The 22245-nt window shown below is 32.3% G+C and overlaps 1 protein-coding gene across 1 annotated transcript; it reads left to right on the plus strand.

The window, feature by feature from the left end:
- Positions 1 to 1333: 1333 nt before the first annotated feature.
- Positions 1334 to 21632, plus strand: LOC149902479 (cytochrome P450 4d2-like). The gene is made up of 11 exons (XM_090110450.1): positions 1334 to 1585; positions 11049 to 11155; positions 11744 to 11834; positions 12522 to 12710; positions 14495 to 14564; positions 14638 to 14834; positions 15324 to 15433; positions 16182 to 16315; positions 16569 to 16669; positions 18299 to 18487; positions 21456 to 21632. Exons 1-11 carry the CDS (start codon positions 1435 to 1437, stop codon positions 21608 to 21610), a joined length of 1494 nt encoding a protein of 497 aa, XP_089966576.1. The 5' UTR covers positions 1334 to 1434; the 3' UTR covers positions 21611 to 21632.
- The last annotated feature ends 613 nt before the right edge of the window (positions 21633 to 22245 follow it).

Consider the following 22245-nt stretch of genomic DNA (forward strand, 5'->3'; position numbering starts at 1 on the left):
CAAACATTTAACACACGTGTGATCCACAAGTCAATCACTTACGTAAATTTGATCAAGTTATTATAGAACTAAGCTCGTATTACCAACATAGTTACCACTAATCATTACAAATTACTAAAAATTCCACAGCTACTTATTACGTGTGTTTGTTTGTCTCAATTAAAGCTAGGAAATTAATTTTCCATTTTGTGCTTTGAAAAGTAAATGCTACCATAAGATTTACCACAAAGATGTAAAAAAATCAATTTACCTACAAAGTCATACCTCTACTTACGCACAACAAAATCGGCAGTCTGCTTTTCAAGTCTACCCATCCAAATTCCAAACAACAAATAAATTTTGACTCGTTATTTGAAAACTTAAAATTTTATCAAATTCAATAAGTTAGGTGGAGATTCCGCACATTGATCCTATTTAACTAACTAGCGGCGCCGCGGCCGGGGTCGGGCCGTGGGGTTTCTATATACACCCGCGCGCGTGATTGGGTTTTTATTCCGTCAAAATCGGTCCAGTCGTTCCGATGAGCCGGAACAAGTAGACAGTAAAAATAGTTTTTTTTTTTTTCGATATTAAAAAAGACACTCCAATTTGAATATTGGTATCCATGCAAGTAATTAAGGAGTTTAACAAGCAAGAAAAATGCACGGACTGTGTAAAAATGTGAATGAATTGAATACAATGATTATTGATTATACAGGTACTTTCACTAATTTGCAGTTTTGCACTGCGCTCGCGCTGTGAATAGTGTAACAATCCTCGTACTCGTATTGACGAGTGTAAATAAAGTTACTATGTATTGTATTTGATAATTCTATATCACTATTTATTATAAATGCAACCGTATAATAATTTAACGATGTTTCGTATGGTGATTATAACGTGAGCGTAGTCTACTACTCGGAGATCCTGTATAAGACTTCAGGTCGCGACTGAAAAATAATTGGCTTAAGTCTGACAGGACACGGACTACTGGTACCAACTTACCCATGTTCAAAAAACAATTTGTAAAAGAAATGTGGCTTTATACCTATGGCCCATAGGATATACAGGAGTTCACTTATAATTATTTATAAAGTATAAACACGGAAGTTTTTGATGTTGAGAAAAAAAGCTGAGTTGAAATTATTGAACAAACATAACTTTGAATAAATATAATAAAACCTGTACTTCAAAGTATTAATTATACATGTATAAAATGAAATTAAACCAAAAAAACAAAATAGTACATAAGTTTATTTTATTTTATTCTAAAGACTCGTTAATATATAGTAATAAAACAGGAAATGCGGCAACTTCAAAACTAGATAATATAATAATATAGAGTTTACAGTGCATTCATAATCAGACTCAGTGGCTAGTGATACATGTAACGTATTGGTCGTCGCGAATGATACGAAGTTTTACGAATATAGTTAAAAATATTGTGATAAAACGATGATTGCGATTTTGATATTTATCGCTTTTATATTAATACTTATTATATCGTGGATAAGTTTGATAAGAGATACCAAATCTTATAATATTCCCGGACCCACACCCCTTCCAATAGTTGGAAATGGACATTTATTTGCGATCAGGGCAACTCGTAAGTAATTATTATACTTAGTTAGGAAGAATAATCTAAAATAATATTATGATATAACAAGACAAAGGTGGAGGAAATATTAGTAATGTGTTTGCTTTTTACGATTTTACATACCCAAAACTAAATAGCCGGCTTCATAAATATTCAACCCAAAATAATTATTCACTAAACCAAAAGCGGTATGGTATTCAAATTTATTTTAATTAATTTTTTAGCCCTTTTTTAATTTATTAACATTTTTCACCTATTTCTCAAAATAGTAAATATTTTACACGAATTAGTATAAATATATTTTTTTTATAAATTTACCTTTACCTACTCTACCATTTGAGACGAAAAACTTGCGAAAAACACGTCATTATTGTTTTATTATTATCGTAAACACAGACACAACCACAAAAGAGATGTTTAATATTTTTGTGGTCGTTATTTCTTTTTTACGATAGACCTATTACATATATTTTAATACAACAATAGGTAAAAGATTTTTTTGTTACTACAGTGCCAATACAGTGGTAGGTACATTTTATGTAGTTCACCCACAATAATTGTACCCAAAGTCAATAATTTGAAACATACGTCGCAAATTGTAACGTAATTGTAGTGTACGTCGCAAAAAAAACAACTAGATTTGACCCTCTATTATTCACTTATACATTTTTTTACGTTTATGTCTAGAATTTTAAGTGGTTTGTCAACTGCCTAGGTTGCTCTCATTTGGCCTATGTATTCTGAGATAAAGTTCAATACTCTGAAGAAGCAGATATTAGGTTTTATCTACATTAGGGGTCAATAAGTTATCACATAATATAATTAGCAAAATTTTGACTTTCGCATTCATGGACCCAGGGATAATAATAACAGTTAATTTTTATAATCATTATTGTATATGGTCGCCTCTCTATAGTAGGTATCTTTACTTCTAAAGCAACAGTTTTTCACAGACTCACAGTCACTAATAAAATCCCAATTTTTCTGTTTATCCAATAAAAAATGATAGGTATCTATAGATACTTATATAAGTATTATAAAGCTGAAGAGTTTGTTTGTTTGAACGCGCTAATCTCAGAAACTACTGGTCCGATTTGAAAAAATATTTCGGTGTTAGATAGCCCATTTATCGAGGAAAGCTATAGGCTATATATATCATCACGCTAAGACCAAGAGGAGCGGAGCACTGCGGGCTAAACCACAGGGCACAGCTAGTAAAGAATACAAGGTAAAGACACCTCAGGAGGTACAGACTCCACACAATATATAGGTACTTATTGACTGTTTAATAAATATACAATGAAAAAAATAATTAAGTCCATTTAAGTAAGTCGGTTAATAATCTCGTGTGTAATACCTGAATATCTACACTTTATTATACGTACATCAAAAATGACCTTTATCATTCAACTCATTTATGTACTTAATTTACATGGAATTAAGAACGTTACACGAATCTACAATTAAGCATACAAGTATTATTATAACTATAATAATATGTATCTACAATTCAATCACGTGCTAAAAAGTATAAAACCCCTATTTCAAGCTCCTAATTTATGTACATAAACCTACATAGAGTTTTAATAGTAAGTAGGTACCTAACAATATTTTTAAACACAACGTTTTGATATAATGTGAATTCACATTCGGAAATAAGTACATACAAATACAAACATATCAATAACTTTTTTAAAATGTTTATAATGTATTTTAAACAATTACATATCCATACTAATATTACCTATAAATGCGAAAGTAACTCTGTCTGTCTGTCTGTTACTCAATCACGCCTTAACTACTGAACCAATTTGCATGAAATTTGGTATAGAGATATTTTGATACCCGAGAAAGGACATAGGCTACTTTTTATCCCGGGAAAATGACGCAATCCCGGAAATCTCACGGGAACGGGAACTATGCGGGTTTTTCTTTGACTGCGCGGGCGAAGCCGCGGGCGGATAGCTAGTTCTAAATAAACTGAATATTTATATCACTCATGACGAGATAAAAAAACATAATATTTAATTCATTTCAAAATTAGATAATAATAATACTTTTAAAATAAAAACTATTATAATTTTTTTTTGTAACATAATTCAATTTTTTTGTTACATAATTTAAATTGCAGCCATATGAAATAATATGATTTTATTTCAAATTATCTTTTATCTATTACCATTTTTCCGCCCACGGCTTCGCCCGCTTTCTCTAAAACTTTATAAATTATAATTATATATTATATATTCCTCTTGAATCGCTCTATCTTAGCATCAAAATCCGTTGCGTATTTTTAAAGATTTAAGCATACATCCCTATGTCTAGTATATCCCTATATAATATCCTTTTTTGAATCTATCCATTTTCTTAACGATGTGGATTGTATTTGTACTTGTACAGTGTACACGTGTATTCGTATATTGGTGACCCAGTGAATGAAACTGGTTGAATCTGGATAAGCATAACTGGATGCCTGAAGGATTGCATGACAATTGTCTATTGCTAATTATTGCAAAAGGTCAAGTGCGATCTTTTTCAAATAGTGGTTAGTGAGATATGTCAATATACGTGCGAATTTTTTTGTGTAATAATGATGAGTAGGTACCTACATAGGTATCTACCTTTATTATAAAAAATCCAATATGTATTCTATAATAGTTTGTCAAGCGTGTAAACATAGTGTACTAATCAAAGTTTCGGTTCCTTGCAAAAGGCAATATTAAATCAAAAAGTTAATTAATGTATTTACAACTTAGCGAAAATCAACACGAAAAAATTAATTAGTAACTACTTCAACCATCTTAAAAATAAAAATATGTAATACAATATAAAAAATAAATGAATTGAATAATAAACAAGCTACATTTAAACAATATATAGTTCTCTATGATTAATGATCGTGCTATATTATTTCAACGAGCTTATTAGAATATTCTAGCAATAAATAGTAAGTATATAAAAATAATAAGTTTAAAAGCCATTCCGAAGCTATTATGATCGACCTATTTTTCTGAGAAACGAGTTAAAAAAATGAATAGCAACTAATACAAATTATAATCATTCTGTACCTACGCCGAATTCAAAACTGTTCCGCACCGAAATCGATTGTTTATCGATCGCTGTAACTTGAACAAGAAAAAAACAATAATTTGTTACTTAGATAGGGTAGTATAAAGCGTATAGTAGGTATAAAGTAGGCCTTTTTTATCATTTGCAAATTGTAATTTAATCGTTATACACAAACTTCAGGTTCATCTTTGACAAGTGTAGAGTCTGGTAGAGTCCAATATCTTATATCAGCTGTGGCATTCTACTGTGGATTATAAAAAATAAAAGATTGAGCAAGCATCGTTAAATTATCAAGTTTTTTCTTATATCAATTGTAATTATAAAATAATTATTGTTTTGCCATTCATTGAAATGACTTCTTTATCCTCAGAATAATTATTAATCTTCAAAGACCTTATATTTGTAATCATTTGAACGATTCAATGATCACACTCTTATCTTATTACTGCAATGAATGATTTTAAATTGCACCTTTGATAATATACGATTATACCTACGAATATCACAATTACAATAAGAAGTAGTAAAGAAGAGCCTACTAAACAGAAACAATTTAACTTACATAGATCTATTAATAATAATTCGATATGACCTTGCGCATTCAAAATTACCTAATATTGAACCGTAGACCGGGAGATACTGACACAAAATTTCGAGTCATTTGTAACAAGGATGGCGGTTCTACAGGGGTCTTAGTACGCAATGACAAAAAGAAAAATGATGGTGTGAACGCTGGTACCGGTGGCTTAGTCGCGTGGGCGTTTGTCGAACTCGTCGGAAAAATAGCGAAAATCAAACGATTTGTAACACAAAAATTTTAGAATTTACCGATAGCCCATAAAAAAGAAGTAGGCGGTACTGTCATGCCATACTTTTCCGGTGTGACTTACAGCCCGCCATACCGACGCAAATGTGTTGATTTAAAAAAAAACAATTCAACCATTTGTACCAGGCTAACTTTTGCACAGGTAACCATCGTCATCTAGCCATTTACGAAAATCACCATACCATACTTTTCGGACGATTCCAAATGGTCGCCATACCGCTGAGAATCTGCAAAAATTTTTTTTTTCGCCAAACTTTTTGTACCAGTATTGCATTTACATTTTTGGAGAGTATTTGATAAAATGTGACCATTATTATATTTGCCATACTTCTTGTAGGGGGAAAAAGTGCTGCCATACTTCATAAATAAATTTATTATTAATTTATAGAAGTGAAGATTTCTACCACCTAGATCTTTGAAATTTTGTATTTATATTTGTTGAACCTCAAACTTATAGGAAAGATTAATGCCATACTGTTACAAATCGTTCAAAATACGAATAAAATCATACAATAAAAAAAAATCTTATACAAATTCGCCACCTCCCACAGGTATGGCATTATCACACTTCTATTTATAATCATTCAGGAGTTGTTGAAAAAAAAATTTAGGGTGTTACAAATGGTTCGGCGAAAAAAAAAATTTGCAGATTTTCGGCGGTATGGCGACCATTTGGAATCGTCCGAAAAGTATGGCATGGCGATTTTCGTAAATGGCTGCACGACGATGGTTACCTGTGCAAAAGTTAGCCTGGTACAAATGGTTGAATTGTTTTTTTTAAATCAACACATTCGCGTCGGTATGGCGGGCTGTAAGTCACACCGGAAAAGTATGGCATGACACTACCGCCTACTTCTTTTTTATGGGCTATCGGTAAATTCTAAAATTTTTGTGTTACAAATCGTTTGACTTCGCTATTTTTCCGACGAGTTCGACTAACGCCCACGCGACTAAGCCGCCGGTACCAGCGTTCACACCATCGTTTTTCTTTTTGTCATTGCGTACTAAAACCCCTGTAGCACCGCCATCCTGTTACAAATGACTCGAAATTTTCTGTCAGTATCTCCCGGTCTACCGCAAATATTGCGCCAAAGCATTTTGGCGAAGTAGTTTAAATTATAGTAGAGCCATTTTAATAGGCAACATTTGACAGTTCAACAAAATTCAACAACGTAACCTAGTAACGACAACATAGAATAACATGATATTTCCTTTTGTTAGAACTGCACATTTGCTTAACTTTTTTCAATTACGACCACATATTTATAATAATAATGACCGATACAAGTAATTTTAAGATTTCATTTTACTGATAAACCATTCTAAACATAATAAACAATTTCTGAATTGAAGAACTGACGTCGCTACAATTTTGTGTCAATAAACCTTTTTTCTTTTTAAATACCAGAGACGTTACTCTAAAAATCGAAAACTGACATCTAGAATCGAATGCATTGATTACTTGTGAATAAAAATCACCATAAATTAATAAATTCGATTGACAAATGTTTCAAATCCGTATCGATTAATTCACTTTAATCGATGTTTTTAAGCAGGTTACCTCTCTTCGAAGATAAAATTGATAGCGTCAAATGTTGCCTATTAAATTGGCTCGACTATAGTTCCTTTTTTACTATAATACATATTATAGCCTTGACATTTAGGCATTTCATGTTTAAAGACATATTAAAGTTATAGATTAGACTCACAGGTTTTAAAATGATATTCATCTACAAATTAAGTGATTCGACATATGAATCATTTCATGAAATGCGACCATTTCGTGAAATGATCAATCATTTCATGAAAAGAGCAAATCTACGATATGGCCACAACATGTACATATGGAAAATCTGCTTTTAAGGTGTAATAATTGATAAATGGATGTTTTTGTTCTGTGATATTATAGATATGATTTTAGAAGTAGGTATTTTTATTTATTACACAATTAAAATCAATTAACTACATAATAGAGACAATTACTACTATGTATTGTCTTTTTATAATAGCTCTTATCACGCTTTATATGCAAAAAACAATGTAAACATTCTAAAGATACTTAATAAAAAAAATGCGTGGAACGCTGCAATTAATCAAACGAAAGAGTTACTGCTAACTACGTTATTATAATTGTTTAAATTACCTTCTGCTCACCAATAATTATTGATCACATAATTAAACTGTCTCGTAGTTGAGGCCCTGTATCTATTTTATAGTGCTTACCTAATCATATACAGCCTACAGGGTGTCCCGCTGTGATATTAATTAAAAGTGAAAGTAATGTAGTTAGTGTGATAGTAATTACCTAAAAAATTGTGAAAAATTCAATGTGAGAGACGCTTCAATGCGAATTAAAAAAATTACATGGCTCTACTCTGTTTTTTCCTGCAAATATAAATAAATACATTAAGTATTAAATTATTTATAATTCTGTAACATTATTTTTAAACTAATTCTCATGTCACAACAAAAAACTTACGTAGTTGGTCGCGCGGCATATTTACTTAGCTCCTGTTGCATAACCTCGCGCACCCGACTCTCCGCGCTGCACTGAGTGCATGGGACAATTATTCAACTTAGAGTACACGAAGGATGGAATAACTAGAGCATTTAGATTTTTAGAAATTTGCAATTTTGTATCTCTGTCACCTGGTCTGCATGTGTAATCACATGTAGACCAGGCGACTACTTTAGGGTTATTGAAGTTACGCATTTACGGTCATGTCACACTGAATTGTGGTTTTGAAATGTAATATAGGTATACAGTATATTGTTACTATAATTTTATTCAAAGCAAGTGATATCAACTTTAAGCTGGTGTCGTAAGAGGTGTTACGAGAATAAATTTATCATATTATGTATCTACAATTCAAATTTTGACTGGCAACCTAGTCGATATATATATTCTCCTAATCTATCTATACTTATAATAAATCTGTAGAGAGGCCAATTCTGTACATGAAATATATTTAAAAAAAAACTATGAAGGGGTGATAAGGGATCGCTACTGATGCCAAAAATGCAATCAGTAAAATTTTTGTCTGTCTGTCTGTCTGTCTGTCTGTCTGTCTGTATATTCGCTATAGAAACAGAAACTACACGACGGATTTTAACCAAATTTGGCACAATTATTCTTCATACTCCTGGGCAGGTTATAGTAAAAGAATCATGTAAATCGGTGTAGAAACACCAAAGTTATACATGAAATACGCTATAAGTCATCGCGCGTGAATACAGAATCATGCCATAAGGATTATTTTTGTGTATCAGTTGCCGCGTTCGACGCGCTTCGCGGCGGGAGCTATAAAAAGGCGGCGGGTCTGCACCCGTTTCGCGTTGTCACGGCATCACGTGTGAACGGCTGAACCGATTTCGATAATTCTTTTCTATTATATTCCTTGAAGTACGAGGATGGTTCTTATGTAGAGAAAACGTAAATACGTTCCACGGGCGAAGCCGGGGCGGACCGCTAGTTATAAATATACATAAAAATTCGGTTTTCAGCAAAAAACCGATGAACGCACTAATCCTATATTTATAATTTTTATAAGCCAGCAACCCTTATTTGCGGCCGGATTTAATTAGGCAACCATATATGATAATAAATAGAAAAAAATTAGCTTTAATTTGATATAATTATGATTCATAAATGTGCGTTATGAACGTAAAAATGAATCGAAATCATACCTGTTTGCACCAGGCTGCCAGGTGAAAAGCGGCAACCGTGATTTTTTAGAATTTTTATATCATTTGACGTGATATAGACTACATTTTATTCAAAAAAACAAGTGAACGAATTTTTTTCCCAAATTTTAATTAAACATGCTTGCGGCCAAATTTTGACTGGCAACCTAGTCGATATACAGGGTGTCACACTATTGGTATACTAAGCGCGAAGGGACTTAAAGGTTTGCATACACTGATCATGAAAAAAATACTTAAACAACAAAATTATGTCAAAAATTTTTTGCTAAATTTTTCCTGAAAATCCATGTTTTCTTCTCTGGCTTCGCGCAGCCGGCATATAACGCTTCTCTAATGTGAGCATTTTGTCTATGAAAACATAATCTTAAACGATAGCCCACGTGCTGGTGGCAAAGCTGGGCGGGTCGCTTGTTATGGGTGTACACATAGACTTTTAAGATTTCATCTATTTGAAAAAAAAATGCGTCTGGAATTTTTTAAGTATTTTTTACGTACTCAGCGTATGCAAAACTATAACCTCCTTTGAGCTTAGTATACCAACAGTGGAACACCCTGTATATTCTCCTAATTATAAATATACACAAAAATTCGGTTTTCAGCAAAAAACCGATGAACACACTGATCCTGCAGCCGGATCTCGTACTAATACTGCCTTGATCTAGATGCAACATTGTAGCAAGTAATTACTTTGCTATCATTAAAATAAAATTTTTCAAATAAAACCTTCTAATAGACCGGTTCATTGGCCATTGCCCATAAGGTTAATAGTACCTACTGCAGCAGGCTGCAACTATACAGGGTGTCCCACTATTGGTATACTAAGCGCGAAGGAACTTGTAGTTTTGCATACACTGATCACGTAAAAAATACTTAAAAAAAAAATTACGTCCAAAATTTTTTGCTAATTTTTTCCTGAAAATCCATGTTTTCTTCTCTAGCTTCGCGTAGCCGGCATATACCGCTTCTCTAATATGAGCATTTTATCTATGAAAACATAATCTTAAACGATAGCTCACGTGCTGGTGGCAAAGTTGGGCGGCTCGCTTGTTATGGGTGTACACATAGAGTTTTAAGAATTCATCTATTTGAAAAAAAAATGCGTCTGGAATTTTTTAATTATTTTTTACGTACTCGGCGTATGCAAAACTATAACCTCCTTTGAGCTTAGTATACCAACAGTGGGACACCCTGTATATGTAATATGTATTTGACTTTTATTTAAATTAAGTATGTAGATAGTTACCTAACCATTTTTATTTTAAAGGTGTAAAGCTCCTTACTTACAGAAATCTCATAAAAAAAACACATAAAGCACAAAAGCGATTTAGTCTTGTACACAATTTTTTTTTTTCGTTATGTAAACAGACCGCAAATAAAAGCTTTACAATTTTAAGCCCAACGACATTTTTCAATTAATATTACTTTAACTTATACAAGAAGAAGGTATAGGTTATCTGTTACTATAATTTGCATTGATCTTTTCTTAAATTTGACAAAATTAAACGTGACCCTGATATACCTATTAACTGACACCATTTAATTTAAAACAACTTATATAAGTACAACTTGACTAAAGATTAAAGTTTATGTTGAATAATATTAATTAACTAACTATGCTCCGAGTCTTTTCTCTTGTAACAGGTTTATTTTATACAAATTAAAATTTAAAATATTTTTCAAAATTAAAATGTTAAAGCCCGTCTTCTCTGGGTTCAATGTATAGTTATTCGCAAATATTAAGATTACTAAAACTAAGAAAGAAAAATTACTTTGTACCTATATAATTATTAATTACTATTTCCAATGAAGGATAGGTACAATCAATTAACATAAAATATAATAAAAAATAATAACTAACATTATTTCTTACAGAGTTTCTACCGCTCTTACAATATTTCCAAAAAACCTACGGAGAAGCTGTCCGAGTCCATTTATTTAACCAGCCTTATGTCGTCTTGTATCATCCGAAATATATTGAGGTAAGTATGTATACAGTTATTTATTATTATGACAATATCTCCTAATACACGATCCTCGCATCCCATAAGAAGGCCAGCTTGTAGTATCCTTACGTAGTGGTCTTTATACACTGAGATCCTTTAAATTTTAAATGATTATAATTTACTGTCGTTATTTATTCTTATATCAGCTGTTGTTATCATACTTTTAATTAGGTACATATTATATTCATTAAAAAGTTGTAAGGAATTGATGAAGTTGCAACGCATACGTGTAATGTGTAATTTACACTGTAAACATCAATGAGATAGCGATATGTAATGCATTGTTTTATAATTATTACGTTCAAACATGTTAATTAATAATGACTGTATTATTTGTCAAGTAATCAAGATAAAGGTTCATAATTCAAATGCATTTATTACATTTCGTCTTTATTATTATTTTATTTAATTTAAAATAATAAAGCTTCTTTTTCTTGTTATGGCAAGAAGATATAATTATTTGAGTAATAAAGCTTCTTTATTATTTTATACAATTCGTATGTTAAGAAATAATTATACAGATAACAAACTCATTTACTAATTATTAAATAAACATTTTTTCAGCCCTTAATATCACATTCCGAATTGATAACAAAAGGTAAATCGTATAATTATTTACACGACTGGCTTGGCTTTGGACTTCTGACCTCAACAGGTATGAAGCGTTTGGACTTCCAAAGTCAAAAATTTTTCACATGAAGCATTGACATATACGTAGTAATTTGGTAGTAATTTGGTATGTAGTAATATTAGCTCAATGACATGAAGTTGTTTTTTAAAAACTGTTGGAAAAAAGGACTTATAATAAGTATGTATTATAATAAATAATAACATAAATATATAAATTAATAATTAAAAAAATACGTGTGGCACTCGGGGACTGCTGCGGTAAAGCTATTGCATAGCATGCCTTCAAGCCACACCTCCGTGTCCGTCGCAGTGGGGAGCGTGAGGTTTTTTCGTTACGGAATTTCTGGATTCGGTCCCCGCGCTCAAGGCCCGCGATAGAAGCTATGCAATAGCTTAAAAATACGTGTGGCACTCGGGGACTGCTGCGGTAAAGCTATTGAGTATTGCATGCTTTGCCTTCAAGCCACACCTCCGTGCCCGTCGGAGTGAGGAGCGTGAGGTTTTTTCGTTACGGAATTTCTGGATTCGGTCCCCGCGCTCAAGGCCCGCGATAGAAGCTATGCAATAGCTTAATAAAATTGATAAATAACGTGAAAAACATTATTACTTACGTACATTTATATTTTCAGTTCTAACCAACTTGTGTAATATTATAATATAGTCCATTTGAATGAAATCAATGTATTTTAAACAAAAATATTATTTCTTTCAGGCAACAGATGGCGGACGCATCGAAAATTTTTGACGCCCGCTTTCCATTTTAACATTTTGCAAAACTTTTTGCCAGTTTTTTTGAAAAACGAGAAAGTACTCATAAATAAATTGAAATCTACATATTGTAATGAAAAACCATTCGATCTATTTCCTATCATTGCACTGAATGCACTAGATAATGTTACGGGTAAGGATTTTTTTTTGTATTACAAACTTCACTCGTAAGTACTTTATTAAACCCTAGGCTTCGACTCTAGTCTTATAGACTAGAGTAGATAATTTTTGAAACAAAAAAAAATCGCAGTCGGATGAAACCCATTAGAAAAGGATATGATAAAGGATAAAGGATATAAAGGATACCCATATGATAAAAATGTAAGGAAAAATAAATTACGGTCAATCCGAGTTCGGGAAGCGGGAGGGGGGAGCTTTTAAGAGAAAAAAATGGTTTCTCTCGATTTCCGACAAAACTACAAGTCCTATAGAAAAAAGTTCAATGGCAAAGTTGTAGGTAATTAAAAGTTCTACAACTTTTGTATTCACAATTTTTTCACATAACCTCAAAATTTAGGTGAAAAATTCAAAAAACCAAGTTTTTGGTCTTTTATTTTTATCTACTTCAAAATTAATTTTTTTTCTACGAAATTTGGTGGAAACCTACTTTATTATGTCCCAAATACACTGTAATTTATTTGATTGAAAATATTTATTTTTTCGCCTTATTTTGAATTAATACCAAAAAAACAACCTAATTTTCAATCGAAAAGTCACCCGTCAAAATATCAGCTTTTTTCAAAAACTTGGGGTGCCTTTTATTCATTGAAATCTCTACTTTCATATGATGTAAAAAAAATAAACACCACTATAGTAAATGTTCTCAGGAAATGCATACAAACAGTGTAATAATGAGCTTTTACTAAATCAGGCACACTTCTTGAACTCTATATCTTCTCTTGTATCGGCTTTTCGGTAATATTTCAAAAGAAAAATAATTATCTGTTCTAAGTTTAATATTTAACAGCATATTCAAAAGCAAAATGATGTCGATAAAAACATTTCAGGTAGTTCGAGAAGTGTGCCTGATTTAGTAAAAGCTAATTTTCACACTGTTTGTATGCATTTCCTGAGAACATTTACTATGGTGGTGTTTATTTTTTTACACCATATGAAAGTAGAGATTTCAATGAATAAAAGGCACCCCAAGTTTTTGAAAAAAGCTGATATTTTGACGGGTGACTTTTCGATTGAAAATTAGGTTGTTTTTTTGGTATTAATTCAAAATAAGGCGAAAACATAAATATTTTCAATCAAATAAATTACAGTGTATTTGGGACATAATAAAGTAGGTTTCCACCAAATTTCGTAGAAAAAAAATTAATTTTGAAGTAGATAAAAATAAAAGACCAAAAACTTGGTTTTTTGAATTTTTCACCTAAATTTTGAGGTTATGTGAAAAAATTGTGAATACAGAAGTTGTAGAACTTTTAATTACCTACAACTTTGCCATTGAACTTTTTTCTATAGGACTTGTAGTTTTGTCGGAAATCAGGAGAAACCATTTTTTTCTCTTAAAAGCTCCCCCCTCCCACTTCCCGAACTCGGATTGACCGTAATTTATTTTTCCTTTTATTTTCATCATATTCCCCTCCTTTTCTAATGGGTTTCATCCGACTGCGATTTTTTTTATCTTTTCATTATTTTTAAAGGCTTCTACCCCAGTCTATTAAGTCTAGATATAATTTTAAAGTTATATCGTATCGTTATGCAAATATATTTCTTACTAAAGACGTAAAATATTTTTTTACAAATTGCTTTATTTTAATATACATATTTGCATATGTATTCCTATAGACGCTTTGCATATTTTATTACGTATTATGTATCAACTATTAATATTACCTACTCCCTATGTTAATACGACGTTAGACTATTTTTTACTATTTATCTAATACCATTTAATATGTTCACCAGAGTCTGTTATGGGCGTATCAATAAATGCACAAGATAATAGCAATTCCAAATATGTAAAATCCATTGAAGCGTAAGTTACTGCTATTAAACGTATTAATTATTTAAATCGTTCCTTCTTAAGTTTTTTGTAATTTTTCTTTCAGTTTGACACAAATATTAGCATTAAGAATGCGAAATCCGTTCATGGGTGAAGATGCACTTTTTAAAATAACAAATTATAACAGAACACAACAACAAGCTTTGGGTGTATTACATGGATATACTAAGAAAATTATTGAATTAAGAAAAAAGGAGTTGCAAGATGCTAATATTCACACGCTTGAAGAAAACGCTGAGTTTGGTAATTATTAGGAGTTTTTATCTTACCTATATTTATTGTATATACTAGACGATAATATCAAATGTTCTACATGTTTTTAAACGTCTTGATAAAATCTATATCTATGAACTATGACTACGCATAAATCTAAACTTATTAAAATTTTCAAGGTGAATAGGTTTATTTATTTTTTCGTGAACGCACGAACTAAATCCAGTTTGAATTTAAAAAAAAAGTATTTTATTGTTGGATAGCCCATTTACATAATAAGGCATTTGAAGAAAACATAAATTAAAAATTTTTGAAATTACGTGGGAAAAATTGCTAACTACTTATGATGTTTAGGTACATGAACGAATTCATAGTTATTTTGACTGAATTAAATGCACACAGCACATGCAAACTGGATTTATAATACATAATATTATAATCTATTTAAAAATAACTGACCTTGCACTTTGTGTAAACATTTAATTAATATATTTCCTATAAAAACTGTATATCTTCCAGGTATCAAAAACAAACACGCCTTCTTGGATTTATTACTTTTGTCAGAAATTGATGGAATGAAAATTAATGATGAACAAGTGCGTGAAGAAGTTGATACTTTTATGTTTGAGGTAATTTTTAAATAACTATATCACCATAACATTATAAACTTAATAGGTACTGTATATTTTATTAAGAGCTAGATTTATTTGGTCATTACTTTCTTTCTACTAAACAAAGACTCTCTTTTAAAAGACATAAATTGATATTACGAGCTCTAGGTACAGTCTGAGCTCTACGTTCTGTTAACTCTTTTTTTTTTTTTTTTTTCAAGTGGGGAAATCTTGCCTAAGATACCCACGGCTCCCGGGGAAGGAGCCGTGGGTTATGTCGGATTCCTACCGACTAAAACCCCACCGTGTACCAACGCGCTGCTTTAGACGGGATGCGGGTACACATTCGCAATCTTCCGCATGTCCCGCCCAGCAGTTGCCCGTTTCCAGGCCCTCCGCCACTTGCCCGTTTCCAGGCCCTCCACCAAATGCCCACCCCGGGGCGGCGCAAGCTGTATACGAGCTCACGCCACCCGCTCGCCGATGATGGATTGTTCCCCGTTCCATCATCGGCGTTCCCCAAACCCTCGACCCCAGCCTCGTTCAGTTAACTCTACAGTAACTCTACGGTCTGTTTTTTATGAAGTTGCAATTATCATCGATATTATTTATATGCATTTAATTTCTTTTTTCTATATTTGGTCTTCTATTCACAACAAAATATCATATTAAAATTAAACGTTCCTTTACCCTTTCTATTATGTGTGTAAACAGTTACACATCAAAATTAACATAATAACAATGACACTCGAACAAAAAATTTAAGGGCCATGACACAACAACGTCAGGAATATGCTTCTCATTATTTTGCGTATCAAAACACATGGATGTACAAGAAAAGATTTTTGAAGAACAAAAACGGATTCTAGGCGATGACTTGAGTAAGGATCCTACTTACAGGTAAACTTTTACGTTACAATTTATATTTGTTTTATTAATATACAATTTGTTTTTCAAGTGAAACTTCTTTAGGCGCGTTGAGAGTAAAATTTCAAGGTCACGTCATGGAGTAAGGCCTGTGGTAAGGCGTCGATTTTGGTTTCTTTGAATCTTGCCAAAGAAGTTTCACTTCTGACACGTGTGCTCGGCTCACACGTTCTTTTTTTGTCTCCGTCACTAAAACAGTATCGATTTATATTTCTTTCATTTGCAGTGATTTGAAACAAATGAAATATTTGGAGTTAGTAATAAAAGAATCTTTAAGAATATTTCCTTCTGTACCTCTTATAGAGAGGCTTATTACAAAGGACTCGGGTAAGTTGTTAAAAGATAAACATCGTTCTTACGTGTCTTTATTTTAAACATAATATAATTTTCCTTGTACATAATTTTATGTAGAATTATTTCATTTTTCATAATATAGCCCAAAGATTTTATCGGCTTAATTCGTCTTTATTTTTGTTATTATAATAAAATTTTTATAATCATACACACACCAACAGCACGTTAAAAGCGTTAATTAGGTACCAAAATATTATACCATCATACGTTTTACAGTATACAAGAACTGTAATAGGTATTAGATACTATAGACCGGGAGATACTGACACAAAATTTCGAGTCATTTGTAACAGGATGGCGGTTCTACAGGGGTCTTAGTACGCAATGACAAAAAGAAAAACGATGGTGTGAACGCTGGTACCGGCGGCTTAGTCGCGTGGGCGTTAGTCGAACTCGTCGGAAAAATAGCGAAGTCAAACGATTTGTAACACAAAAATTTTAGAATTTACCGATAGCCCATAAAAAAGAAGTAGGCGGTAGTGTCATGCCATACTTTTCCGGTGTGACTTACAGCCCGCCATACCGACGCGAATGTGTTGATTTAAAAAAAACAATTCAACCATTTGTACCAGGCTAACTTTTGCACAGGTAACCATCGTCGTGCAGCCATTTACGAAAATCGCCATGCCATACTTTTCGGACGATTCCAAATGGTCGCCAGACCGCCGAAAATCTGCAAATTTTTTTTTTCGCCGAACCATTTGTAACACCCTAAATTTTTTTTTCAACAACTCTTGAATGATTATAAATAGAAGTGTGATAATGCCATACCTGTGGGAGGTGGCGAATGTGTATAAGATTTTTTTTTATTGTATGATTTTATTCGTATTTTGAACGATTTGTAACAGTATGGCATTAATCTTTCCTATAAGTTTGAGGTTCAACAAATATAAATACAAAATTTCAAAGATCTAGGTGGTAGAAATCTTCACTTCTATAAATTAATAATAAATTCATTTATGAAGTATGGCAGCACTTTTTCCCCCTACTAGAAGTATGGCAAATATAATAATGGTCACATTTTATTAAATACTCTCCAAAAATCCAAATGCAATACTGGTACAAAAAGTTTGGCGAAAAAAAAATTTTTGCAGTTTTTCGGCGGTATGGCGACCATTTGGAATCGTCCGAAAAGTATGGTATGGTGATTTTCGTAAATGGCTACACGACGATGGTTACCTGTGCAAAAGTTAGCCTGGTACAAATGGTTGAATTGTTTTTTTTTAAATCAACACATTTGCGTCGGTATGGCGGGCTGTAAGTCACACCGGAAAAGTATGGCATGACACTACCGCCTACTTCTTTTTTATGGGCTATCGGTAAATTCTTAAATTTTTGTGTTACAAATCGTTTGACTTTCGCTATTTTTACGACGAGTTCGACTAACGCCCACGCGACTAAGCCGCCGGTACCAGTGTTCACACCATCGTTTTTCTTTTTGTCATTGCGTACTAAGACCCCTGTAGAACCGCCATCCTGTTACAAATGACTCGAAATTTTGTGTCAGTATCTCCCGGTCTACTACTCATATCATTTGAAATTTTTATTTTACTTTTTATCATCATGTACTTAAGTTTATCTAGTTAAACAAAAATCTTTCAGAATTAGCCGGGTTGCGGATCAAAAAGAACACATCAGTCATCGTTGATATAATCCATATGCAAAGAAGTCCAGCTTTGTATGAAAATCCACTGGAGTTTCGGCCAGAGAGATTCACTGAGGCTGCCGCCATGTCTGGGAAGAATGCCTTCTCATGGCTCGCGTTTAGTGCCGGCCCTAGAAACTGTATTGGTAAGAATTTGTATAACTATTAAGTATCTGGAAAATATTGTTCTGCCCCGAGAGCCTTATTTTTTAACTTAGGAGCATAGAAACATAGATTACGACCTTTTTTCTGACCTACCAAAAATAAAATCGATCAATCTTTTTGAAATGTTACAAATACAACCATGGAACTATAGTCATACTGGAACCCAAACTCCTAAGAATAAATAAAAAACTGATAGAATCACCGCAAGTAACCCCTGTTTACCCCATAGGGTAGCCAGCGTGATTGTAAATTTTTCCCCTATTGACGTGCATTAAAAAATCGACTGTCAGTAATAATAGTCTATATGACATAAATCATTAATAAAATCCGCTAAAAAAATGAAATTTAAACGATATTCATGCAGGTTTGCTTTTCCATTGAAATAACAAAGGTTTACAACTTTTAAAATGGACTGCTTATCGAACACGCTCATAATTTTTTTCCCATATTTTGAATTATGTTATGAAAATCGTTGCGCGGCAGCCCCAATTCTAGGTGTCAAATAATGTTTACTGCAAAATGGCGGATGTTTATGTTCATTTCGTGAGTTTGTTCTTGTATTTTGGAATTATTCTGAGCCAAAATTAATAGAAATGGTTGTAAATATATTGTGCGCGGTTGCAAAAGTGAATGGCATCCAGGATGTGATATTATATATCATTCGTAAGTACAAAAAACCATGCATAAACTACGCTTCATGTAAAATTGTAGTTTAGTAATATTTCTACTTTAATTGTTGTTAAATCTGGAATAATAGATCGAAGTTGTGATTATAATGTTAATTTTGATTAGGTTTTTTCCATTTAACATCGTTATTTGCGTATTATTAAATGTTTCATGATTGTAATAAATATTAGACTAGGGTGTCCATACTTTATAAAATTGTGTACATATATTTCGGTATGGTATTTTATATGAGGAGAAGTCTTTCTCCACTTGAGTTAGTTCAATTGGCGTGAAAGTTAATGGTATAAAAACGTTGTTTACTACTTTTATATAATGATATATTGTAAAATCAAAAACTCAAAGTACATACATATATGGTACCTACTGAAATAGAAGCACAAGACAACAGCACAAATTTTGTGTTATCTGTATCTAAATGACATTTTTTTTTTTTATATTTTGCAAATAATCTTCTTTTCTCTTTACAGGTTTCCGTCCAATCTAGCGGAACGTAATACATGGCTAAATATAGTAGAATTAAAAATATCCTGTTTTGAAAAAGTGAAGATATGCAACATTCATTTTAAACCCGCACTTGGCCAGTGTGGTGGATGTGGCTGTAACCTCATAGGAGGCCATGTCCCAGCAGTGGGAACGTAATATATACGTTACGGGAAATAAAATGTATGGGAGGGTTTAAAGTTACATTTTTAGATATTTCTTGTTATATTTAAAAAAAGTTATTATTGTTATTTTACTCATTAGGTAAAGTATCATATCAGTATCATATCGATATCAGTTTAAAGTTTTTTGATACCTGCAATAGTTACGGAATAATCACCTGTGCACACTTAACGATTACACCCTGAATATATTATATTTTGTTTTTTATTGTATGATAGGGAAGCGCTAGACCACGATCTCATATTTCAAGTACTCTTAAAACTATTTAAATACTTAAGGGTATGGAATGATAAAAATATTTTCAGTGAACCGATTTCGTTACTTTTTATTGTTATTATCTTATAATTTGCAAATTTGTAAAGGCAGTTGGCATTGTAATGATAAATAAATATTATAAAAACACATTGATATTTTACTTCATTAATTCCTCAAATGACTGGACGTAACGCCAAATTATACAGCAAAATGTTGTCATAATTTATAGCGGTCCTGTGTTCTGAAGATGCAAGACGGAAGACGCAAACATGAAAAAACGCTGAAAGGAACATTACAATTTTCCAATGTTAAATACTTGAACATCTATTTTTTATCTATTTGCAAAAATTCTACAGTAACTATATTAGAATAATAAATGCAATTACGTAATTTATTTCCGCCGTAAATCATCAACCATCAATCAATCAATAAATATAAAACTCTCCCGTTACTTAGTGACTGACAGACAACGCACAGCCTAAAATCACTGGACCTAAAGACATGAAATTTGGCACACTCTGTATATCTAGAGTATCCTAAAGGTGCACTTAGAAAGGCTATTCCGAAATCCCCACGGGATAAATGGGATTTTATGTTTTATGACTTCAACGAGGACGAAGTCGCGGGCAAAATCTAGTATTATAGTAAAATTTTAATACGAATAAAATTGATGTATCCGGTATTTTTTTCCTTAATATCCTGAATTTTTTACATTTATACTCACCCCACGGAAATATAGACATCTTATATATAAAAATGAATCGCAAAATGTGTTGGTAAGCGCATAACTCGAGAACGGCTGAACCGATTTCGATAATTCTTTTTTTATTATATTCCTTGAAGTACGAGGATGGTTCTTATGTAGAGAAAACGTAAATATTATGTACCACGGGCGAAGCCGGGGCGGACCGCTAGTACTATATATATTATGACTCACCGTAACTAGAAAGAGACGGAGGGGAAACGATAAGATTCAAGGTCAAATTTTTTGACTTTACTTTTTCTTAGGGAGTGTGGGTTCCATACGTAGTATATATAGTTCCATGAATACAACCAACAATACTTCATTATTTGCCACATTGCTCTGTGGCATCTCTGTGGTCATAAAACATGATATATCCATGGTCCCTGACAAAAATTGGGATATTACCTATTTATAGTTGTAAGGTGGTAGTTATTTAAATACGATTCTGATTATGTTCTGATTACGTGTTGTAACATAAAAGAGAGAAGATGGGTAGGAGCAGATACTATTGTGGAAGTTATTTCCGCGATAACGTGTAGGTAATGCTAACGGTTATTTTACCTCATTTAGTATAATCTACATCAATATTTATTTTACAGGTCAAAAATTCGCCATGATGGAATTGAAAATAACCTTGGCGGGAATCATAAAAAATTTCAAAGTGTTACCAGTAGACATGGAGCCGCAATTATGCTCCGATCTCATTTTGAGATCAGAAAACGGCGTACAAATTAAATTAAGACCAAGAATATAAAAATGTTTATTTTATTTCATGAGATTAATCTCTAACATGTCGATTATTATTATTATGAAACTTGCGTTATATTTTAAGACATAATTATTATCTCTGTCGATTTTGTCATAGTGTTAGCATTAAATTAGGTAATAAAAAAAATTTAAAACCTACATTATTTTATTTTTATATTATACTAGCCGCGCCACGCGGTTTTTCCCGCGTGGCTCCCCTCCTGTTGGTTTTAGCGTGATGATATAATAACCTATAGCCTTCCTCGATAAATGGGCTATCTAATATAATAACACCGAAATAATTTTTCAAATCGGACCAGTAGTTCCTGAGATTCAGCGCGTTCAAACAAACTCTTCAGCTTTATAATATTGGTACATACAGTACATATATAAGTATACTATGTACAGTATACATATGCAAGTATACTATGTTTCTGTATTAAAATACTTAAATACATACATATTTACATAAAAAAGATTTTTCATTTCTCATAACGCTTTGTATGACGTCCGCTTATTATGACGTGTTTGTCGATTCCCTTCGATGTCATTATAAACGGATTCTACTGTATATATTTCTTTTGTGTGTGTTCACTTAACTCCTCCTTAACGGCTGGATCGATTTTAATATATCTCGATGAT

The sequence above is a fragment of the Colias eurytheme genome, chromosome 15 (genome assembly GCF_061535395.1).
Source record: "Colias eurytheme isolate Ceu_HAF_F1 chromosome 15, ilColEury1 Martin Lab GWU primary, whole genome shotgun sequence".
Classification (NCBI taxonomy): domain Eukaryota; kingdom Metazoa; phylum Arthropoda; class Insecta; order Lepidoptera; family Pieridae; genus Colias; species Colias eurytheme.